This window comes from Rhinichthys klamathensis, unplaced genomic scaffold, assembly GCF_029890125.1.
Source record: "Rhinichthys klamathensis goyatoka isolate OS25496 unplaced genomic scaffold, OSU_Roscu_1.1 h1tg000206l_1, whole genome shotgun sequence".
NCBI lineage: Eukaryota > Metazoa > Chordata > Actinopteri > Cypriniformes > Leuciscidae > Rhinichthys > Rhinichthys klamathensis.
The window spans coordinates 2,833,004-2,858,472 of record NW_026606731.1 but is presented as its reverse complement, the minus strand read 5'-3'; the positions used below and the strand labels follow the sequence as shown (position 1 = coordinate 2,858,472).

The following is a 25,469-nucleotide window of genomic DNA, read 5'->3' as shown; positions in this document are numbered from 1 at the left end:
AATTAAAAATGACAAAAGCACACACAATTATTGAAACAAACTAAATTTAAAATGCAAGCTGAAAATGTAAAAATAAAAGCTAATTTATCAATAAATACTATAATAGTAGTATATACATAATCAAAAATAAAACTGCTGAAATAAAAATTTTCCAACAGAGGAAAATATAGGATGCTCTTTCAAAGCTCACATTTAATGTGTCTATTTCGTCTCAGATGTTTCACCTAACAAAAAAAAAAAAGAAAAAAAAGAATAAAAAGCATAAGTGGATACACCCCCATGCTAAAGTTGACTAAAAAGAGGAATAAAAAAAATAATCTTTTGGAAATTGATCTTAATGCCTTAATTAAAAAAATGAGGAAAAATCCAACCTTTAAGGACACCAATTTTCTTTGTGAATGAATAATGTACCGTAAATAAATACATATTCTTCCATAAAATACAGGGGGCATAAGTCAGGACACCCCTATGTTAAATTCCCATAGAGGCAGGCAGATTTTTATTTTTAAAGGCCAGTTATTTCATGGATCCAGGATACTATGCATCCTGATAAAGTTCCCTTGGCCTTTGGAATTAAAATAGAGATTGGCATGGGGTACTTTCCATAAGATCATCTCTCAATGCAAATCAAACCAGCTATTAGGCTAACTGAAATAAAACCAAGTCAGATTTATTTTCTAATAGCTGAACATGTGCAGGCACACTTTTGGCAGAGGTCTAATGTCATTGCATTATTCAGCCTGAGGGTAACCTCTAATGTTGACTGAAAGGCTTTATATACACACATCACACGCATAGAACGCAATCTTAGAATTGCATTAAAGCTGCAGTCCGTAGTTTTTCCTCTTTGTCGCCATCTCTGTTCGAAATCTGCAATTGCAGTTATTCACGGAATTATCAACTTTACGTGGCTTGTGCCTCGACGTATGGCCTCGACACGGCACAGCAAGGATGAATCCAATGTTTGAGGAGAGTGTGTGGCTGTCAGTCACCGTGCCGGTGTGGATACTGTCATTCAGAATCACAGATTATTCTTTTTGGAAGTATGACCAACATAATAATTTTCACTGGAAAATGTCATCTGAACAAGTAAGTAACATCCACTTTTGTTTTGACCAACTAAGGGGAAAAAAGCATTGCAGTAAATCACGCTGATTAAATCTAACGATCGCTTATCATATCACGTCAAACCGTGCAACTTTGTTCTCAAATTGTTAATGTTAACAACATCAGCATTGCGTGACTACATTTAAAGCCCTTCAGATATTTATCCTTGTTTTCACATGGGCCCGGTTGCAGTCTCTTTTTTTCTGTAGCCACTCCGAAGTCTTTTGCATTTTACAGCGGGTGAATCTCTAGTTGTCACTGGCGATTGTCGTTTGAACCTTTCTGGATCCGCCATAAAATTGATAAGTTTAATTATATCAAGTGCTGTGAGAAAAGGCTATAAATCTCCACCTCCAACATCCTCACACACAATATAGCTTATACTAGCCGAGACTGCTTCTTTATGTGTACAGATGTGACGTAATGACGCAAAGACATGCTCGAATCTCCCGCGGAAATCCACCAGTACCACTGGAATTAAAAACATTATTACAAGCTTACCGTTTTGAATTGAGCTAAGGCAAGCAGAGAGTTTTGAACATAGGCGTCATTTACGGGGGGGACGGGTGGGACATGTCCCCACCACTTTTTGCCAGGGTCGATATTGTCCCCACCACTTTTGAAACATCTCGCGTCACGGGTACCAATACAAATAAAACATCTCCAGTTAACTAGCAGCATTCGTTTCATTCATTTGTTAAATAAGAGGCGATCTAGCGCTGGAATGTGTTGTCTTCACTCGGACGCGCGCTTCAATCCGTTGCAGAGATTCTATTCGTTCCAGAGAAATCACAATTCAAAATGCACACAAACGTGTCCCTGCTTCTCTGGGTTCTAATCCATCCGCACTCGTATAGTTTTTTTTTCCCCCTCATCAAAACCGATAATGTTTATCAGTGATAAAGTATATCAAGATTCTTGATATACAACCACTGATAAACATTAGGTTTTGATGAGGGAAAAAATACTATACGAGTGCGGATTAGAACCGTCAACCTCCGACACGCTTGGCAAATATTCCGCCACTGGACCATTACAGTACATAAGCGATGTAGGCGGATCTATGTAGCCTATATATTCACGTAAAAATTCACGATACTAACAAACAACATTATATTAGATCTCATTTTACGACCAATTAAATTTAAACCCAAAGTACCATCACATTTTTGGTCGGACATCATCACATCTTTGTATACATTTTTATTTATTTAAATCAGTAAGCTACAGTACATCGTCTTTCAAACCATGACCTGCGCGAAAGAGAAAAAAGAATGAATGCGTCATTGTACCCAGCACTTTTGAAAATGCCCTTCCGAATGCGTCTCTGTCCCCACCACATTTCAAACCAAACTGACGCCCATGGTTTTGAACACTGGCTGGTTATGTACTTGCTCAAAAAAATTTTAACCCCAAAAAGTTACGGAATGCAGCTTTAATGTAGTATTCATTGCCTCCGAATGTTGTTTTAGAATGTTACAAGTCGTGGAGGAATTCCGGTGAGGAATAGAAAGTCATGTCTATTCTCAGAACAAACATAAAACAAACACAATAGAACTATAAAAGTTGTTCATGTGAGCATGTTTAAACAAAAGGATTTATACTTACTTATTACTTAATTTGATACGCTAATCCACATAGGAAAAACAGACAGAGGTTTACGTAAGGTAATGTGAAGTTAAGTGGGGCAGTCTGAAATCTGCCCTAACAACTCTAAATTAGAGCGTGCTGCAGTTCCATTTTCCACCACAGATTTACACCATAGACTGTAAAAAAATAGATTTACACTAGAAACCATGGGGCGCTGTAGAGCTGGGGAGGACTCAGCCACCCTCTGCCCTGCTTGGTTAGTATCATAATACATGCATGCCGAAGCCATGCGCTACATTTTAATATATCCCCACTCACTTTAGCTTAAAAGCTTAAAAAAGTCGAGAAAATTCAAAACGTATTTGTTGTAGAATGCTGAACAATTTTACAATTTATTATTGATTCAGTTTACATAGAGGTCTATGTTTGGATGTATATTTTGGTGTGGCATGCATAAACAATGACTGCGCTAATGCCAGTGACAAGTAATATCTTACTTGTTAATTAAATTTACATGGTAAATAAGTTACATTTAGCAATAAATAAACTAGATACAATTAATTGGTTCCAGGGCTACAACTCAAGTAGATGTTAAAGGGGTGGTTGATTATGATTTCACTATTCTAACTTTAGTCGTTTTTTAAGGACTACAACAAACGGCTGGTAGGGACTACACGACATTCCTCCCGGGTTAGTGACATCACTAATCCAAAAATGTACATAAACCCCGCCCCCGGGAACACGCAGTCCATGTTGAGAAGTGGAAGAGTTGTTGTAGTAGAGCACATTTGTGAGTCTGCTCAAGCTGTCGCATCCTCCTTTTCACATGCAATACAGTACGTAACACAAATGCAATAGCAAGTCACTCTGTAGGCCTCTTACAACAGTTCCCACACGAGCGATTTTATAGATTATCATGACAGAATATGCTAATCAAAGACTTGAAGATAGTTAACTCCACATCAGAAACATACATTTATCCACTAACCATTCAGAAACATCCTGTTGCATTCTACGTTGTCACTTCTTCTTTAGTCTCTCCATCATTGTCTGACTCCAGTTTAAACATACATGCAGAACGCTTGTCTGCGTGAGGTAATCGGAGCTGCTACCACACACACACACACACACACACACACACACACACTTGAAGCTCCGTCCTCTGTGCCGGGAGCAGCACTTAATTTACACTTAAAGGGACACACACGAAACAACGCGTTTTTACTGACCCTCAAAAAGGGACAATTTTAACATGCTGTAAAAAATAATCTGTGGGGTATTTTGAGCTAAAACTTCACATACACACTCTGGGGACAACAGAGACTTATTTTACATATTGTAAAAAAAGGGACATTATACCACCCTTTACATTTTTTAGGAGACATAATTTTTTAGAGTGTAATCCATGGAAGAAAGAAATTTATGTGGTTTCCTGATATTGAGAAAATAGTGACTGAATTTTCATTTTAGTTAATCTATTCCCTTGTTTTTCTTTCCTGTTTGCACCTTCAGGCTGTGAAATTATTAGAACTGCTATTTCTCCTGGACAGCCTCATTATTAATGATCTGATGAAATCACATCAGTAAACACAGAGTTCAGGTAGAACAAACAAAAGCGCTTGGGGAAGTTCAAACAGAGAATAAGGAGAGCCTCAGAGGCACACCAGCATCAAAAACACGGGCAACTGAGAAACATTTCTCTTTTTAAACCCCAACAGCTGCATTCACATCTGCGACAATAACCCACACCACCATAAACATCACAAGTGGTAACAAATGGAGGGCCATGTGTGGTGTGACTCAGACAAACAACGATGCACCCGGTGAAGATTAGACAACACAACAGGAGTGGATAAAAAGGAGAAGCTATTGAATCCGGTCTACACATAAACACATACCTTCACATTCCAGCTTTACCACAGCAGCCAATGCAGTGAATGAACTGCGGTAGGGGAGATCAGCTGATTTATCCTTGCATACATAAGTTTAAGCACACCACTAGAGTGAGTTAAGCACAGAATAAAGGCTTAAGCTCATCTAAAGTGCATATATCCCTCAACACAGGAAATAAATAAAGTCTAGTATTTCCTCATTTACACATTACACAGTCTGTATTTTGACTATATTAATGGCAGCTGGAATGGAGCCACATAAGTATGAGTCTACACCACAGAACCATGTGTTAGCAAAAAAAAAACACACAGCACGCAGTGGGAGGCTGCTCTTTCATTCACTGACTCAATCTGCAAATTCAAGAGCTCTTTTCATCAATGGACGGAGGCGAAACCGCTAAAAGCCCAGTTGAGGAGCCAATTCACAGGTGATGAGATTTGGATGGTATACACAGCTGTTCTGGAGATATAAGATATTGTGTATTAAAACTATTTAAGGGTATATCAGGACTGTACCCAACTCAAACCTCAAATGAGATGCTCCATTAGCCATGCGGTTTTAAAGCGTAATTAATCCCTAAGTGCTGACAAATCAGTACAGGGACAAACAACTGGCAAAGCGATGATTCATTTTGACTGCCTGCTCTGCAAAGTCAGAAAGCCTTTTATTTTAAAACCAACTAATTACTTTAATTAATGAACAAAGCGAGGCACTTGCGAGCCACTACACTCTAAAAAAAAATGGTTCTTCAGCGGTTCTTCAGGGGTTCTTTGCGGTGGTCATGGTGCTATATAGCACCACTACCATTTAAAGAACCTGTTAAGCCCAATTTGGTTCTTCAGCGGTTCTTCAGTGGTTCTCTGGGGTGGTTAAGGTGCTCTATGGCACCTCTAAAGGTTCTACATAGCACCATTTGACAAAGATAAGTGCTATATGGCACTTAAAGTGGTTCCCCTATGATTACAAGCCAACGAACCACTTTTAGTGCTATTTAGCACCATTTTTGTTTAGAGTGTAGGCTACTGCATGTGGGCTGAAGAATATGAGCATCAATACAATTTATAATGTAGCGTAGAATGTAATGTTTTCATGTGAAATAAAGTACGTATGTCGCAATAGAGAGCTAGACGGCAGAAAGAAAATGAGGAAAGAAAAGAAAGAAAAGAGGAAAAAGAGAGAGAAAGAAAAGACAACAAAAAGAAAAGTGTTCCCGCAGTAAATAAATGTCCATTCCTAAAAATCATTCTGATAAATATCGACTAGCTAACTGAATCACTGAATCATTTGTGAATTGTGAATGATTGACTCATTGAAAAGATTCAACTTAAAAGAATGATTCACTCAAAAATTGTAAATTACTATGGTTTGTGAGCAAGTTTTACCCTAGTTTTAATTTTAGTGTAAATTGCTTGTTCTTGCCTGTAAACCACTTGAACTGCATCGATTTATTTGGAACATTTGCTATATAAATAGAATTTGATTGATTGATTTATACACAAGAGCAATATAGCATATCAAATATTTGAGAACATATATTGAACAAATATTTGATAACTAGAAAAATGTATATTCAAAATAGAAGTTATTATATAAAATATTATTATTTGTGATTCAAGATTCAATTTCAAATAAATGCTGTTCTTTTATACTGTTTCTTGATATTAAGCAACACAACTGTTCTCAACATTTATAATAATAATAAATGTTTCATGATCAGCAAATCAGCATATTAGAATGACTTGATGACTTGAAGGACCATGGGAAGGTAAAGACTGGAATAATGGCTGCAACTTTGCCATCACAGGAATAAACTGCATTTCGAAATATATTTAAAATAAAATAAAATAAATAAATTGTAAAAGTATTTCATAATATTACTGCATGTTTTATTAAATAAATAAAGAACAGTAGTAGTGTATGTGATAACTAGAAAATGTGCATTGACTATAGACATATACACTTTTAATATTACCACCAAATATATTAATCGTGGGAACTCTGATAAAAGAAACAAGTCAAGATGAAACAAGAATAGAAGCGCTGTAAAATGAGGTTTAAAAAAAAGAAGTAAGGCAGCATTTGCCCTCACAGCCTAAATCTGAGACCCCCTCTCTGCTTGTCAGTTCTGCTTTCTCACCAGGACTGTGGCTTCCTCTTCAGCAGCCCCTGCCGTCTCCACTGGGAGTGTGGGCTCAGGTGGTAGGTCAGCTGACGACACACCTTCTCCATGGAACCCAAAGCATCTCCCTCCTGACAAAGATGGAAAGAGAGAGATCGCATCAATCAAGCTGTAACACACAGCAGGTTAATGGGGACTGGCAGAAGATCAGGGTCTCTGAGCCCTCAAGGTAAAATACTAATTTCTTTGACATTTGTGATGACAGGAGCAAAGCAAATGGACTGACCGATATATCACAAACTCATTCTGACTATATCATTAGGTCATCTGAGGTTCTGTGAATGTGTATGTGTGGGATTTGGTGTCCATGGTAAAATGCATTAGCAAGTAATATATTAGTGGCATATTGATGTATTGTACAGCCATCTCTGGAAAGCTTTATTATTTTTACTCGCATTCATCACTGCCTAAAGCAATCCAATTTGCAGTGAGACACGAACACTCATACACACTCAAGTAACTGCCACACTCCTCTATACTCTTGCAGGGTTGTCAATAATTAAACTGAATTATTTAATTGTTCTGGATGATAACCAATAGGTAGCTGATAAATATTACAAATTAAAATCCCTTGCTTTAAATGCTACAAATGAAAATAGGCTTCACAACTTTATAATGTAGAGTATGAAAAATGGATATTCATTTTGAAATTTACCAAAGATTACATTTAATTGTGTAAATGAATTAGACACATTTAACGTTTAAATTCAAGTTTAAGTGAGCTTTAGATGACAGTAAAAGTTCATTTATATGCAAAAAGTGAAATACACAATTAAATATCCAATAACAACTGATACAGCAATGAATTATTTTTTTTAAAATTAAGTAAAAAATATGGAATCGATATATGATGCTTCCATAATTAAACCTGAACCATTATGCTGTGATCAGTGTTGTTATTGTTAAATCTATTACAAATGATTTTGTAAATTGAAATATAGCCGAAATAAATAAAATATAGATGGGAAACTAACTAAAATAAAATGTTGAAAAGTTGAACCATTAAAATGACTAAAACAAAAGAAATGATTGCTAAATAGAAATGTAAAAAATGACTAAAATTGAAAATATATATATAAAAAAAGAAGCTAAATCAAAATATTAATAAATACTTAAATAGTATATAAATAGTACTAAAATAACATTGGCTATGATATTGGAACACATTTCATATTATGAGGAACTGCAAAGATGAAACCTTGAATATGAGTTTTTATTTTTTCAATGTCCATTCTAACAGTAATTTTGTCTTATCATGTTAATCACAGCTGAAATGTACAGAGGTTTATCACTGTAATAACATTGATTTGCTTCAGGTAATAAATCAGGTTCAGTGCACTGCAGGGAATGAGAGGGCACTGCTCATACCTGACTAGATTACCAATTATCTATATTTTCAAGTATAAACTCTAGGCTCCAATAGGAACCTAACCTACAAAAATATCTCTACATGTAGAGTGGTTGCGAAAACTCAGAGGGCCGGGACAAAATTGCTATAGGTCTTACCCTGGGCCAAATTAGATTTGTTCTTGCCCTGAATCCAAGACAACAGTAACATAGTATTTCATCAAGGGCACATTGTCTGTGCTCAGGTGTCTGTATCCGTACTGGAAACATCAATATGTAAATCAATCCCGCCATCATGTCTCTCCGCTGCACCAGGTCTTGACCTCTGCAGTGGATCAGAGATAGAACTATGCCTGTGGAAAACGCACCCTATTTGTTGGTAAAGCCTAGTTGCTGCTGACGGTGAGATTAACAGTGCCACATGGCTGGTCAGCACTGGAGCACATCCCCCTGCAGACAGACACTGGGTCCCCAGGCAGTGTAATCATACACCCAGCTTGCTCTGACAGCTCTGAGAGTGTAACAGACAGCCCAGCTTTCCTTTCGTCACATCACTGAGCTCGTCTCTACTTTGTCTCCCTCCATTACTTACAATAACATCACTTAGAGGAATGTCACCTTACATACTTGCGTGAACTCTCACTCTTCCCACTGTTAGTTAACATTTCATTATGTCTGTTTGGATAAAACGTTATTGCATATGCATGTTTCTGAGGCTGGATACCATTTTTTAGCAATAATGTCCAGGTCATGGACTAGCCATCTGTCCAGGGTTTTTCCACCGCATGGGACCTGAGATGCTGGGATAGTCTCCAGCCGTCCCAGTTTGGAGAATGGATTGATCCATAGATATCTAGGTCATATTTCACCATAAAAGCATAAAATGATGATTATTATTATTATTATTTTTTTTTAATATTTGTACATAAATATATACATATATGTTTGGGGTCGGCAAAGTCTCTTATGCTTAATTTATTAGATCAATACTAGTAAAACAGTAACATTGTGAAATATTATTACAATTTAAAATAATTGATTTCTATTTTAATATATTTTAAAATGTAATTTATTCCTGTGATGACAACGCTGAATGCATCACATGATGAAGAAATCATTCTAATATGCTGATTTGTTGCTCAAGAAACATTTTTTATTATTATCAATGCTGAAAACGTTGTGCTGCGTAATATTTTTTTGTGGAATCCTGATACTTTTTCCCATTATTCTTTGATAAATATATAAAAAGAACAGCATTTATTTGAAATAGAAATATTTTGTAACATTATAAATGCCTTTATTGTCACTTTTGATCAATTTAATGCATCCTTGCTGAATACAAGTATCAAGTTTAATTGAGACCTATATACTGTATATATATATATATATATATAAATAAATACATACATTTGGTTTCTTATTGTGGTACTGTGATTTGGATTTTTTTGTATTATGATCATTAGCACTGAAGGAGGGAGTATGCTTAATAGACAAAAAAAATTATATATATATATATATATATATATACACACAAAAATATAAATAACGTCAAAATAAAGCAAAAAATCTTAATGAGCCTAAAAATAGGCTTAATTTTCTTTATTATATAAAATCTTATTTCATAGTTCTTTCTTTTGGCTTTGGGGTGAAATAAAACCAGAACATGTTATTGACAGATTTCATGAGTCTCACACAACTACATCTGGTTAGAGAAGGGAGGATGAGCTCAGTGTAAAGAAAACAATCGGCAGCATCCTCACTCAGTGTTGTTTTGGTGGTGGTCAGGTGTTTGTGCAGCTCTCTATAGGAGCTGAGCAGGGTGTTAGTGGTGTGATATAGGTGCCTGACTTGCTTCATTACGTGCAGCAGCAGCAGCAGTAGTCTTGGAAGAGGGCAGACTGGTCTTTGTGTGTGACTCATCTGCAAGTACACCTCCCTCTGCCTCTACCCTCTCCGCTCTCTTCATCTCTGCTTCACCCTCACACACACAGACTCACACATGCTTAAGCAACTGGGTTTTATCCTAATGCTCACTGCACTGGAATGGTATGTTTCATTTTTCACGTCTATCTGCTGTGCCTTCCAGGCAGAGTTCTAAAATGTTCATTAAATATTAATGTAACACAACATACAAGAAATGCACAGAAATAGAGGACGCAGAATTAGTAAAGCCTGTGTGTTTATGTTAAGGTGAATGGGATTAGGTTTAAAATGTCACAGAAAATCACAGAATCTGAGCACTATACCTTTGGGCAGTGAATGTATTTGGCCAGACTAATAATGAGGTCATGGGTAATGGGATCCACCAGGTTGCGGAAACTGGCATAGCGGTAGAGAACATCGTCCAGAGAGGTTGACTCCATTCCCAGATCCTGGAAAAAGAAGACACAATACAGGGAGGTCAAGAGAATGGGAATTACATTCTCTGACTGACTGCTTATTTTTGAATTCTGAATCTCTAAAATGTCATCTAAGAAGCTTTTTGTTTGCAGTATTTGTCACATGTGGATTCAAGGATTCTATGTAAAGGTGCATGTGACATTTATATACACCTGAAGGCCATGTACCTAAACAAAATTTGTGCTTTGTAAACACAAACAATAGCTAAGTCAATTTGTTCATGTTTGCCTGTTCACATCCCTGAAATCATTAATTGATGTTGCCCTATATCAAAATGTGGACAAAGAAAGCAAACAGACTTTGTAGTCCGCAAAATCCTTTAACTCTGCAAAACGAGGCAAACTGAAGGAAAAGTTAATCTACATAATTGAACATTTGCAAGCTGTAAAGCAACAGGGCAGACAGGGGGTCAGCAATTTAAAAAATTGCAAATGTGTGTGGGGGTGAGGGCTCTACAGTCAGAACTAAATAATCAACGGAAAACGAGTGGGCGTGACAGAAAGCAAATAATCATTAGTATGACAAAGTGAATGAGTTCAGGGAAGGTTAGTTTTTGTTAAGAGAAAAGGCTGAATAATTTCAATGTTACTACATATAACATAAACTTAATAATGAATTTCTCTAACACTAGACCACCTCTGTCAATAAAAACCTGGACCGAGACTGTGCATGCTGAGCAAAAGCCTTGGTTTATCATCAGCATCCCTCTATGGAGGGATGAATCTTGATTAATTGATTTCCATTTAATCAAAGGCCCATCCATTTTCATGGTTTCCGGGCAACAAGGTGCACTTGGTAACCACTGGACAAGAGACGCTGTCCTTTGACTCTATTTCTTGCTCATTATGTGCTTTAGCCCCCATTGCAGGATACACAGCAAATACATTCCAGTAAAACTACCACATTTATATGTGATAAAAAGCTTCCCCTTGTGAAAAAGAAGTGTGCTTAAAAGTATTGAATGTTTACTAAAAATATATTTGAAAAATGTTTTACTTGAAGATAGTACACTTTGTAACAATGGCAAATTAAAGTATGTTTACGTATTAATAAACTTTTATTCTGATGTGCTGACTCACATGCTAATGTAAAGTACTTGATTATGATTATTTTAAGTTAATATAAGTTCATATTTTTCAAATTTACTAAATTGCAACTTCAAGTCCTAAAAGCATTTCATTTGATATAAATTTAAACTATAATACATTTTCATTTCATTGTAAATAACATGCAATTAAGTGCCTGAAAACATTATGTTCAGTTTGAACTTAATAACTTAATACTAAATAATATACTTTGAAATAATATATATGAAATGATATATTGTCAAAGTATGCTAAAGTGTACTTCTTTTTCACACCTTTTGAAAAAATACAGTGTATTCCAAAGCCACCTGTTGCTTCGTCACTGCCCAGCAGTTCATGTAATGCTACCTATGGAGGATTAGAAAACCCCATTAGCTCGGTCTTTGATCCCTGCTGCACATAGATTAACTTCTAGTCCATAAGATGATCCTTACTCTTGAGGAATGCTGGATCAAAAAATAGTAATGGGGCAAGAGTTCTGGCAGCACATATCTACACTGGCTTGATCTCACTGGTATACTGAAACAAAGAAAGTTCCTATCTGTCTGAGACAGCCATTCGATATAAAGCAGACCATAATCACTACCCAAAGCAAACAGTTGGTATTTATGCAGTGCAGTGTAACTCTCCGGCCAGCTTGTGCTGTGTCTGTTCTCACAGGTTCACAGGACTGTGAAATGGGCATCTGTCTCAATAGCACTGAATTCTGCGAGATGCAAAATCTAAAGAGTTGGGAATCTCAAGATATTTCCATATTTCTATCAAATGTGACAGCAATGGTGTGCTGGTGGAAGCTTGTTTCCGCCACAGAATAAAAAATAAAAAAGGTAATTGTGAACTTTTTCATCTCACAATGCTGACGTTTTTTCTCGCAATTGCGAATTTACATCTCGCAATTCTGACTTTTTTCTTCTTAGAATTGCTTGATATAAAGTCAGAATTGCGAGTTAACAAGTCAGAATTGCGAGATATAAAGTCAGAATTGTGTGATATAAAGTCGCAATTGCGAGTTATAAAATCCAATTCTGAGAAAAAAATCCGAATTGCGAGAGGTGAACTCGCAATTGTAAGAAAAATAGTCTGAATTGTGAAATAAAAAGTCGCAATTATCTTTTAAATTGTTTTATTACGTGGCGGAAACAAGCTTCCATAGTTTTGTCTTTCAACAACTTACAAAACAACACCAGCCCATTATGGAACTGACATTTTGGCCCAATTGCTCTCTGCTGTAAAGCAAAGTGTGGTTTCTGCATGGGTGCAAGGACAGATTACAGATCCGGCCAGTGTGGCAAATGCTTTGGGGCCTATGTTTACCAGCTGAGAGGCCCACGGTGGTCCAACATATGGAAACAAAAAAGCTGCAGAAGTAAAATGTATATAGATACAAGACTGAACATACTTACAGTGTGTAATTACAATTTTGTTACCCCCTCTCTTATATTTGTGATCTGATTTCTAGTCATTTGGACATTAATACTGCGACCACAGGGGAGCTTAAAAAAAAAACTAGTGCGCTAGAGCCTTACAGGACCAAACGCTTTAGATGGAGTGCAATATTGCTTTTGTACTGTAATATATGCACCACACTGACTTCAGGAACTCTTCAACTTCATGAACTTCAAATGAGAGTTGACAAGAACTCATCAGTGAGAGAAGTCTGACAACTTTCGTCACTCTGTTTAAGTTTAACCTAACCTACAAGAAACATGGACTGATATTTGTACCTGCCGGAGAGTCTTCAGCATCTCTGTCGCCTCATCATGTTTCCCCTGCTTTGCCATCAGCATCATCTCTTGTATCATCCCGATGCGCCGCTGGTAGGGAGGAGGAGTCCCGCTGCTTCTCAGTTTGTCTCCTGACCTCAACATTAAAGAGGTAAGGATGTCACCTCTGTCTTTTGTGGGGGTCCGTTTCCATCCTGTGCTCTGAGGGCTCGCTCCAGCCTCCTGTCCCACAGCCTTCGTTTGCTTCGCTCCCATGTTTGGTTATAGAGTCTCAACCTGGAAAAGGTCCTCCAGACTGGGCATACTTTCAAAATGCATTCACATTAAACTATTTAAAGTCCTTTACATTGCACGTGAGATTTCTTAAGAAACAAGTGAAGATAAGAAATAAGCCTTAACGTTCCTATTTAAGTTTATTGGAGAACAGTGTTTTAAAAGTCCTTCTGCTCACCTCACACCTGTCATCTCTCACCTGACAAAGAAAAAATACTTACATTAAGATCAATAAGAATGTATGGTAATAAAATTATAAAAACTTGCATCGAATGGGATTTCAGTCAAATCTTTTCACAAAGTGCTCATTCAAAGAGTGCAAATTATGAAGGTGTTTGGACCAATTAAGGCATGGACCCCCACAAAGGAAATTAGCGGTCTTAAAAATACGTATTCCTTTTACATAGCAGCATTTATACGTTTCAACAGCATTCAAACAACGTTTCCGTAACCACAAAAGTTACATTAAATGTATAACCTACTCTCGCAAACAGAATCTCCTTTGCTTATGTAACCATAGCAACAGCTGCTCGATCGATGTTTGTATCGGGTGCATAAAAAAACACTGTACTGTCGTTATTTATCACATTATCATAGACGTAGGCCTAAACATCACAAATATAACACAAAATACTTTTGTTTAGTTCAAAACGTCTTGAAGAAGGTTAACTGCGCTATAGGATCGCCAAAAGACCATTTGCGCAAGACAACCGATTGCGCTTCGAAAATTACTTAAAAAGTTGACCTCACTGAAAGTCATTGAATAATTCGCACACTTCCCATCCAATTTCCAATCAAAACTGTGTTTTAGGTAGGGTGCTGTAGTTTACTGCGCATTAAGTCCAACTTTTACATCGTTCATCACAGCTGACTCGTGCAACGTCAGTTGTTTCCTCTTTTAGAAATCATCCTTCCGCACGCGCAAAATTATTTGGAATTTTAAAAAATGACAAAACATATAAAATACTGCGCGTTTCATGTCAAACTACTCGTAATTCAGTCCAATTAGGTCAAAGCTTAATAATTGATCTCTTCTGTCAAAAACTCCAATAATCCTCTAGTCCCTCAGGTAGGGAACAGATCTGATGACGCCTTCAGCATGACCGCAGATTAAAGAATAGTCCCATAAACCTCCAGAAACTCTCTCAGTCCGGTTCCACAGAATTATAACATGATTTTACGGAAGGATGATTCGTGTTTTTCTTTCAATCACTGTTTAAGCGTGTTAACATCGCAGTTCCTCCGCATTCTCTCATACGCACACGATGTAGGTTTCAGTATGAGTTTAGTCGACGGCGAGCAGAAGTGCTGTGAACAAGGGCATGCCAATATTTACGTCGTCCGTCACTGTTTTCCTCTCGCACAAGTCATCCCAGTATTTCCTTCCACGCAGCCCGCGGAAATGTCACTGTTCACTGCTGAAATGTGCCGTGTCGAATAATTTCTTTCATATGACCTCCCCTCCCCAGGTGTGTCCCGTCTGAGGGCTGGGTGTGTTCAGAGGAGAGCGACTGAACGGTCTCTCATCCCTCGGATGGAGCGGAGAGGCGCTGGGTCTCGACACATGCTGTGCGGGAGGGGTGGAGCGGTCTGCAACATCCTCCACTTGTTTTTCAGTCTATAGTCCAGAATGTACCACTGCCATGGTACAGTTTACCAAGTGGAGAATATGGTCGCAACTGGGACTGCTCCATGTCTGCACTTGACGCATTTCAGCACTTTAAAGGATATAAAAAGAACCATTCACAAATTCGGGCAATCCCAAATCCCCATATATGCGTAGGCATAGATTCTCCTCAAGTTATTTTATATCATTGACTTGTTCACTGCGGTCATAGTTGGCCTTTCTTTGCTGACATCTGGTGTTTAACACATGCCATATCATCTGCTGCACTTTTTTGTTCTTGGGAGGAAAATTCGGTATTGATAATAAAACACTCACAAAAGAAGCATGGAATAATATCTAAGCTAAATATTACACAGAACTATAAGACAAATATAGATTATTATAGATAAGTAATTGAGATGACATCATTACCTCATTGATCCTCTTTTAAAGAGACAGTTCACTCAAAAATGAAAATACTGTCATTTACTATAGTATTTTAAAAAATGCTGTGGAAGTCAATGGCTACCGTCAACTTTTTGGTTACCTAAATTCTTCACAATATATATTTTGTGTTCAACAGAACAAAGAAACGTATTCAGATTTAGAACAACATAGGGGTGAGTAAATGATGACAGTAATTTCATTTTTGGGTGCACTATCCCTTTAAGTATATTCTCTGTAGAGAATGTAAGCTGCTATTGTGGAACCACATACATTTTAATAAAAAACAGGAAATTGGAAATGTCATTTTATTTATGCTTTTACAAACATATTTACAGTAACCAGTAAAACAGTTCATCATCCAGTAGTCTAAACCAAATATATGATCAAAGGTTGGTTTCAAGATGATGACGATGATCTCGAATACAGTTTTATCCCACTAGGCTTTCTTAGTCAAACCAAATTTTACTGGCTGACTTCGGCATGACCAAAGAATAATCTTTGCATCAAGTCATTAATTAGACTATTTGCATTTGGAGAAAGCATTCAATGTACACTGACGGTCTTCTCCAGAATATAAGTAAGGAATTAAGTATAAGAGGGGTTTGAACTCAAGATATAAATTGAAAATACGCTGGGTTAACGCTAATAAGCTTATTCAATTGATGAACACAGCCATTCCAAATAAATAGAAGAAAAAATAAATCACAATCAAATGCTCTCAATACGGCCTTTCGAGGTGCACTTGCATCATACCATTTAATAAGATCAACTCCTCATTTCATCTTGCTATGTCTTTTTTCTTTTTAAGATATGTGGTTGCTACACATTTCCAGTGCTGCAGTCAGAGACTGAAGGATGCTTTGCTAAAACCATTATATATTTAAGGAGCACTGATAAGGGAACAGCCTGTAGGGATGCTGAGCCGAGCCGTGATGGTAGTCTTATAGGTGCAGGTTTATTACAAGGGATAGCCAGCAGGGGGAGCCTTGTCATACTTATTACTTTCTAGTGAAAAGGGTGGAATGCGCACGTCAAAGTGTGAACCATCTGTCCTTTCAAAACAGAACGTCCCCCTAAACAAGGAAATAAAACATGATATTCACACTTTATTACTGCAAGGCAAAATAACTTCATACATCACATCTAATGTCTTTACATCACATCTTTCTGATCAAAAGTATGTGAAAGCCTTCAAATGCAAGCATTCAGCCATCCAATCTAACAGATGATTTTAGAAAATGTAAAGCGTGCATTGGTAGAGGTTGTAACAGAATGTTGATAATCTCACCACATATGTCCACTGGGTGCTTGAAGTGAAACATGACTGCTGTACTGAAACGCTGGCTGTTCTCTAGACAAAACAGGCTCCTGGTGAGATGAATGACAGATTGCATTTAGAAAACATATCATATTTCCATAATCTAATTCTGGTTTGTGCTTTTGCTGACTAATAACTCACCTTGCCAACCACTCCTCTTCCACGGACTGTTTCCAGAGTCCCTGAGAGACTGAAGATCCTCCAGTGTCTTTCCCTTAGTTGAACCACCTCATTCCCCAGGTTCTCCAGACGGATACAATACCGCCACTGAGGAAAACATCAACATATTATCTCTAACAGGTCACCAATGGCCATTCCATAAATAACCCTTTTATTGAGTTATTACAAAAAGCATAATTAGGTAATTTGGCCTACCCAATACACATGAGAGTTTTGAGCTTCCTGTGGACATAGAAAAACAAATCTGAATCAAGACCACAAAGAAAAATCATTTCACTAGCATAAATAAAAATGCACAAACACACACAAATACACTCCTTATATATACATACACACTAGAGATGCACCAATGTTATATTAACAGTAAATAAAAAAGCTCTTCTCTGTTGATTTTTTATATAGCTAACAAAATGCAAACATTGGATAATTCCTTTCTGCGGTTGAAACAGTGATTGAGATATTACATGAGACATGATTCCTTTCAGTTAATGCATGATTTATCATGCTGTAACTTGTCTTAAAGTGGAAGAGATGACTCGCGCTGCCGCTTAAACTGAGGCCCTACAGCAATCTGTCACGTCACATTCAAGAGCATCAAAACGCCATTTATTGTTTGAATTTTGTGATAAAATGGACAGAATTTGAAAGCATAGACTTTGTTTCTTATCGCAAGTAACAAGGAACAAAGCTCTTTTAATGCGTTATTGTCGTGTTAACTTGCCCTAAATTCAATCGGCCCTGATCATCGGCTGTTTTTAAACAATCAACACATCAATGCATCTCTAATATATACATTAGGGATGTCCCGATACCACTTTTTCACTTCCGATACCGCCGCTTTGGCTATTTGCCGATACCGATATCAATCCGATATTTTTATTTTATTCCATTTTATTCTTGAACTAATACTAATAGGCTACTTATAATATTATGGAAGCACTTTGCTCAATTAGCAACCTAAAAACAATTCACTCAAATGGAGAACAAATACTTCTCCAGTAGGCTATAGGCTAGTCCACAACACAGTTGATTAGGAAAGACTGCCACCCTTTATTCAAACACACACACACAAAAAAAAGTTAAAGTACCAACGGGTTTAAAGTTAATCATTAACAAGCTTTAAAATTCCCCATTGATCCGTGTACTCTTGCGTCCATTCGTTTTTCCTTTTTTAACCCGTAAAACGAAAAATTAACGGTTGTTGTATTTTTAAAACGCAAAGTTGAACACCAAAATTTGAATTGGAACTGTATGCACACCAAAAGCTGCGCAAAAAAATAAATTGACGTTAGTTATATATAAATAACTTGTTATTTTCTGCATGACCAGAAATGATAGAGTATTTTAAGTTGTTTCCACTGTTGAAAGTGTTCGCGCCCGCGCTCCGTGCCATGCAGTGCGCGCTCCACACTCCCAAACACACACTTGCTTGCTTTATGCGTCAAAATCTTGTGTAGGCCTACAGTTTATAAACTGAGGAGACGGATTGCAAAACCGTGTCTATAGTACACCGAAGGTAGTGGGAGGGAGTGTCTGATGTGAGTTTAGGTGGAACGCGTCAGCCAGAGATGTGCGTGTGTGTGTGTGTGTGTGTGTGTGTGTGTGTGTGTGTGTGTGTGTGTGTGTGTGTGTGTGTGTGTGTGTGTGTGAGTGAGTGAGTGAGAGAGTGAGACGGTCGCCGAAAGAAGGATCTGAAGTGCCGGTGTTTCGGCTACAAAAACCCGCCGAACTGATCCGAAACCAGCCCAATTTTTATCCACCCGCCCAAACCCATTTTTGACCGCCCAATCTGCAGGCTCCGCAGCTTATCTGGATAAGGGAAATGCTAATATTCAAGCAGGTATCGGATCATATTTTTTTCTCCCCTCCGATCTCCGATCTCGGATCGGGACATCCCTAATATACATACAGATAAACATACATGTTTCTTTTTACTTTCTATTCAAAGGAATCTAAAATAATGTATCATGGTTTACACAAAAATATTAAGCAGCCGTTTTCAACATTGCTAATAATAAGAAATGTTTCTTGAGCACTAAATCAGCATTTTACAATGCTTGAAGACTAGAGATGGGATAATTGACTGCTGGAAATTCAGCTTTCCTATCACAAGAATAAATTACATTTTTAAAATACATTAAAATAGTTGTTTTAATTGTAATAATATTTCACATATTACTGTTTTTACTAATAAATGCAGACTTGGTGAGCATTAGAGGCTTCTTTCAAAGACATTAAAACATCTTACCAACCCCAAACTTTTGAACGGTAGTGTATAATATATCTTAATCAATCTATACATTTAATAAAATGTAACCTGCAACCTGCAATGAGAAATTGTAATGTTGTAATAAAAATTGTAATAATTGTAACCCTTCATTCTTACCCTCATGCCCATGTAGAAGGGGATAACAGTCACACGGATGTTCTCTGTGGTTTCCCGGTGCACATCTGAGAGCTCCAGCCAGGGATGGTTCTTCTCCTGCCAGGCCCGTAGGGTGTCTCTCGCAGTAAATGGAGGATCTAAATAAACAATATGAACGCAATCCATCAGAAACTTTTTTATCAGAACTAGTATTAGTTGAATACTGTTGAAAGAGGACTAGTTACTTCTGGAGGGGTTAAACATGAGGAAGCGTTCAAACAGCTCATGCTGGATGGGGACTTGCTCAGTGGAGTTGTAAGGCAGGATGTCTTCATGACTCACATAATCCAGACCTGAAAGACATTAGCAGACACAGAACAAATGAAAAGAATGAGACAAATAACAGGCAGATAATGGAAAATTTATAAAAATGCCACCCCCTAAATTGAAAGGGGCGATTTACCACTGACAAAATGGGCTTTCAATAAAACTTTGTTTTTATGCGGCAGGAGAATTTTTTTATTATTATTTTTTACAATTATGTAAGTCTTGCGAGCACCGCTTTTGCCAAAAATGGCAAAGTACTGCGGCATTCACGCCATGTCATAATTACGTAAATAAAGCTCTGTATGCTTTTGAATCACTCTTGGTCTTTTGATGTCATACACCGATCAGTCTGCAAACCTTAAATATGCAGTGGTCAGGTGGTCCAGCGGCCACATGGTACAAGTCGTAACTCTCAGAGAAAATTACGAGTTTACACGTTGCAATTACAAAATTTACAAGCATGTAAGGGCTTTTTACAGTTCAGAATTGTTACGGTAATTATGACATGGCGTGCCGTGAACACAGCTTGCGACCTGTCATTTTCACAAAAGCCCTAGAGTTGTCAAAAGACTTTAGCTGACAAATAAACCGTGTAGGTGACAAGGAGAAAGAGTACAAACACTGTTCATTTACACTTACTATCGACATTGTAACAATACAAAGCTAGTTGAAAATCGGCAAACTTAACTTTTAAGGATAGTTGAATATTTAAGTTTACCTGGAATTGCATACAGGGCTCTACTATCATCATGATTTGCCAGAAATGTGACTGCTTCAGTCTGAGACCGCTGAGACTAATAGTGACAAAAACAAAGTAGCAAAAAGTTGACAATAACCTCATTATTGCACTAATATCATTCATCAAAGACAAACATGAATGCATTGCTTATTTAAAAATAAAAATGCTTCAACGTATACTACTGTTCATGAGTTTGGAGTCAATAATGCTTTTATTCAACATGTATGCAATAAAATGTATTAAAAGTGAAAATAAAAACATTTTCAACATTGATAAATAAGTGTGTTTTGAGCACCGAATCAGCATATTAGAATGATCTCTGAAGGATCATGTGACACTGAAGACTGGAGTAATGCTGAGAATTCAGCTTTCCTATCAAAGGAATAAATTACATTTTAAAATCTAATAAATAGAAATCAGTTATTTTAAATTGTAATAATATTTCACAATATTATCCTATTTTTTATCAAATAAATGCAGCCTTGGTTTTACTTTATTTTTATTTTAACTCCAAACCTTTTTTTTTTTAAAACAATAGAAGATGCAACAAAGAACAAAGCAAAGATTTTAAAGTGTGGTTTAAAGTGTCCAGAAATGTATTGGGGCCAACTTACTATTTACATATGTATTTTGATGCCACTTACTATGTGAGGGCAGTCTCTGGTGTCTATGAGGACCTGGTAATACGTATGCATTTTGCCCTTCACCTCTTTAGACCCATGGCCCACAGAGTCTGGCTTGCTGAAAAAGCAAAGGACAAACAGGAGGATCATTGAGCAGAAGTACAAACTTAAGAATATAATCAGGTATAAATCCAATAAATCCTCAACTACATACCTGTCAGCCACAGCAGGGCTTACATCTCTATCGTAAAGACGAGCGTGCCAGGGGAATAACACGATTCCTCTATACCCAAATACACTGTGCAGGAAAAGCTGTGAATGTTGAGAATTGAAATTACTGCATCTGAGGAATCAGAATCAAGGGATTTCGCAATAAAAATGATCACTGACCTGGCCCGTTTCATATTTGCCATGCTGCTTCAGAGCTTCAAATATTCCAACAGGTTCCAGTATTTTACCCTCAGGCCTGTTTCTACCAAAGAAACAATCATTAAAGAATGTAAACTGTAATACTGCATAGCTAGGATGATGAATGACGTCATTGAATCCAACATCCCAGCCAGCAAGGTTGAATATTGTGCAACATATTAAAAATGGAGAAATATTTGGACACAGACTAGACTGAATCTGAAAGTTTTTATGGTGCACTAAACAGACGGACATAACCAGAAATAGGACTTGTTTACTGTCTGCTGGCTCAGGCCCAGACTATCACTTATGTAATCAGGAATGGCTTTGGGGGGCTTGAAAGCAAGGCTGAGGTATGTCATTCTTGTAGGCCTCAATTGAGTGTATTGGTAGCTGTCCTTTTCCAATGGCATTTTAAGATCAACTCAAAAGTACTGTAATCAACACATTCGATTCCAGAATTCGGTTGTCCACACACTCGGTAAAAAATAAAGTGCACTGCTAACTGCACAGTTGAGCACTGAAACAATATGGAAGTGGTGTTACAGGTATGCAAGCATGTGAATCATTCAAACTACAGTAACAGCTCATATTATACACGTGACAGCTGATATTACATTCTTAATGAACATGAATACTTTTCACAGATACATTTTAAAGGTATTTGCTGTCACAATAGTTTGCTGAAACTACAACTCTGCGCAGTTATGCAAAAGAAGAACATGGTAGGACGTTCGTTCCGTTCGCCTAACTAACTTAGCTCTTACCGTGATGACATGAACCTCTTCTGTTGAAAACTGGACAACCCGCAAGCTGAACACAAAGGCTGGGGTTTTTTCGGATCTAATCCGCTGCTGAAGTCTAGTGCACTCAATATTCTGTGAGTGCATTTGTGCTGGTTATATTTACTAGCGGTGGACAATAAGCCCCGACGTATTGCACACGCTGCCATCTTCCTTTAGCTATCTGCACATGAACACACGGACACAGGTTATATCTTTCACGTTAAACCCCAAACTCACATTTTAAGCGCGCGAAATTCGGGAATATTGAGAAGCACAAGTTAAATAACATTTAATTAAGTTTTTACCCTTTTATTGCAATATTGTACAGTACAAAGTATCACACCATTTCCCATAAGGCATTGCGACCGGAAGACGTCGATACTACATAAAGGTCACACGTCTTTTCGGTTCCTTTTGTAATATATATTTATTTTTGTCGAAAGATTCTTTTATTTATTATTTTGACATTGAACTCATGTAAGGACATTTCAGAAAGATTTGACTAGATTTATTGACCCCACTTTTTCTTATTGTTTAAAAATTTTTATTTGGTTTTATTTGGCTCTAGTAAAAACAAGTATATTATTATATTATATAATACATTTACTTTTGATTTTCGCTAAATATCATATACATAAATGTAAATATATTAAAAACCAAACCGTTGTTTTTGAACAATGTACCGGTATTCTTCATTCAGATAACAAGAAAGCCATTAAGACTTTATCTATGCGAATCTTTCAACGTATTTCTTTTCAGCCCCAGGCTGTGTGTTTTCTTTTATTTATATTACTGTAGTTATGAGTGTATGTTGAATTTGTTCTTTGTCAAATACAATGAAATGCAAATTCAATACAAAATTTTAAACAACATAAATAAATTAGCTATTCACTTAATAACTCGTTTAAAAAAAGAGGATGCGTCTCGCTTGACGTTTTTGTTGTTGTTGTTGTTGTTGTTGATTAATATAACGTGCATAGACAAATTAAATAAAAACAACATAAAATAAAAGGTGATGAGGGACTATAAACCCATTTTGGTCTATAATAAGGTAATAGTATTACCATAGACCAAAATGGGTTTATAGTCCCTCAGTCAGTTATTTGTATTACCGTAATACAAATAACTGACTTGGGAACTTTATTCCTAAAGCATGATTTTGTAACTGTATTTATGAATAAAATATTTAACAACATATTTTTATCTCCATTATTAAATCTTAAAACCCTGTTTTTCACATAGGTTTTTCATTGTTTTATCAGTCATGCGCCTCAATCCAAAAGGCCAGTAGGTGGCGGTGTGCGATTATTTAGTTGGTTTGCCAATAAACCAATAAACACGCTGAAGAAGAAGAAATCAGCTGATACGCAGGGATGAGAATAGAAAACATGCTCAATTTAAGATAAAATATAACTATTATATGGGTGTAACATAGTTTATTTTTGTTACTTTATATAATTTGTGACTTTGAATTGATTGTAGTTTTAGTTTTGAGCCTTTTGATGGGGTAAATAAGGAAGTTCTATTTTTGCTTTACGCTACTTATGTACTGTCCTCACAACCCAGATTTATTACTGATATAAACTACCAAAAGTAAGTGAACGTGAACTGAACTTTAGCAGACATTTTTGCTATCATGGCTTCTTCGTTTAAAATCGGAGAGAGATTTCGGGAGAAGGCGAGAGATTTACTGGAGAGAGAATCTGCCATATCAGAAGAGCTGAAGGAAGAGTTGAATGCTCTGAAAGATCATTCCATCATTCCATTCAAGACTGTGAGAAAACTACACAAGCTTCTTCAAGAAAATGGTAAGAAACGTACACATGTTATGGAACATTTTGTGAAGCTTCTTATTGCAAATTAGAAGTTGAGTTTGGTGTTTTTGTAGGACATCCAGTGTATCTTCATGAGCTGTTTGAGGACAGCGCACTTCATCTTCCAGAAGTCATCAAACCTCCAAGGGTAAGTGAGATTCACTGCATTACTATCTCGGATTAGATTAATATTGGAAAATGACTTTTGTTTCAAGTTGTGTTTGAAGCATGATCATCCAAAAAATAACGATTTAGTTTAACCCAACAGAACCCCCAGCTGGTGGCCCGCCTAGAAAAAATAAAAGCAAAGCTTGCCAATGAAGAATATAAGAGAATAACACGGAATGTAAATCCACAGGTGAACTCTCTTTGACAGTCTTCATAACAAACACGTGCTAAAACTATAGATTTTTGATATTTATTAATATACTGTTTTACTCAAAAGGAAATGAATAATCATGGAAACTTAGCAGACTTTGGAAGAGAAGGTAAGGATGTTCCCCTTTCTCTTCTCATTTTTAATGTCTCCCCGTTATGATTTTCATCTTGTCATTTTGTCTTCTGCAGTACGTTCTGTGAAGGCAGTTGTCGTTACTGTATTCAACTTTCTGGTAACTGTAGTTGCAGCATTTGCTTGTTCATATCTGGGCACCCAGTATATCTTCACAGAGACGACAGCAGTAAGTGCACACAGCATTCTCACCAATCAATGCACTGTGTAAAACATGAAGGTGTTTTGGAACATTATTAATGGTTATATGTGTGTTTTTTTTATTTTAGAGAGTATTAGCTGCAGTGATTGTAGCATCTGTTGTCGGTCTTGCTGAGCTTTATGTTCTCGTCCGGACTATGGAGGGAGACCTTGGAGAGCCCTAATATCAACTAACATCATCCAATATTTCCATATGTTTTGTGTCATTCTTTCTGTACAGCTTACATTTGTTTTGTTTTTTTATTCTTCCTCCAAATCCAAACAGTGAGATGTCTAACAGTGTTTAACAAATTAGTCTTGATCTAACATAAAGTAAAAGGATTTTGCAAAAGAATCTTTAAATTAAAATGTACAAGATTAGAATCAATCAGTTTTTTTGTAAACCACTTACAGACGCCGCAAGGTATATTATGATCATATTGTTGTCTTGATTTCCACATCTATCATCTTAGTATTTATTGGACTGTCTTGTACAGGAGTGTCATTTCTTGTTTCAGTCATAACTAAGAGACATGGTTGTTAATGATTTGTGCTTTGATGTTTATTG

At 36.8% G+C, this 25,469-nt stretch overlaps 4 protein-coding genes across 5 annotated transcripts in view; 2 read left to right on the top strand and 2 right to left on the bottom strand.

Annotated features, from left to right (window-relative positions):
• The window catches only part of lrrc75a (leucine rich repeat containing 75A), a 28,513-nt gene extending 14,659 nt beyond the window's left edge, over positions 1-13,854 (bottom strand). The window contains exons 1-3 of the mRNA XM_056263450.1: positions 13,326-13,854; positions 10,363-10,488; positions 6,728-6,840 (exon numbers count right to left, since the gene is read on the bottom strand). Coding sequence (XP_056119425.1) covers positions 6,728-6,840; positions 10,363-10,488; positions 13,326-13,580 — 494 coding nt within the window. The 5' untranslated portion in view covers positions 13,581-13,854. The remainder of the gene's footprint in view (positions 1-6,727; positions 6,841-10,362; positions 10,489-13,325) is intronic.
• Positions 1-25,469, top strand: part of exo5 (exonuclease 5) — a 274,495-nt gene that overhangs the window by 209,874 nt on the left and 39,152 nt on the right. The window lies entirely within an intron of this gene.
• On the bottom strand, positions 15,943-22,787 carry poldip2 (polymerase (DNA-directed), delta interacting protein 2). 2 transcript variants are annotated; one of them, XM_056263452.1, is made up of 12 exons: positions 22,702-22,787; positions 22,379-22,577; positions 21,594-21,675; positions 21,418-21,515; positions 21,225-21,321; positions 20,560-20,635; positions 19,760-19,867; positions 19,536-19,672; positions 17,345-17,371; positions 17,111-17,236; positions 16,940-17,019; positions 15,943-16,724 (listed from the first exon to the last, which is right to left on the bottom strand). In XM_056263452.1, the coding sequence occupies exons 2-12, from the start codon at positions 22,561-22,563 to the stop codon at positions 16,610-16,612; spliced, it is 1,131 nt and encodes a 376-aa protein (XP_056119427.1). In that variant the 5' UTR covers positions 22,564-22,577; positions 22,702-22,787; the 3' UTR covers positions 15,943-16,609. The 2 variants fall into 2 exon arrangements, with proteins under 2 accessions (XP_056119427.1, XP_056119428.1); XM_056263453.1 differs by having other exon boundaries at positions 21,594-21,669.
• On the top strand, positions 23,762-25,171 carry tmem199 (transmembrane protein 199). The gene is made up of 6 exons (XM_056263459.1): positions 23,762-24,204; positions 24,285-24,358; positions 24,479-24,568; positions 24,656-24,698; positions 24,778-24,890; positions 24,991-25,171. The coding sequence occupies exons 1-6, from the start codon at positions 24,033-24,035 to the stop codon at positions 25,084-25,086; spliced, it is 588 nt and encodes a 195-aa protein (XP_056119434.1). The 5' UTR covers positions 23,762-24,032; the 3' UTR covers positions 25,087-25,171.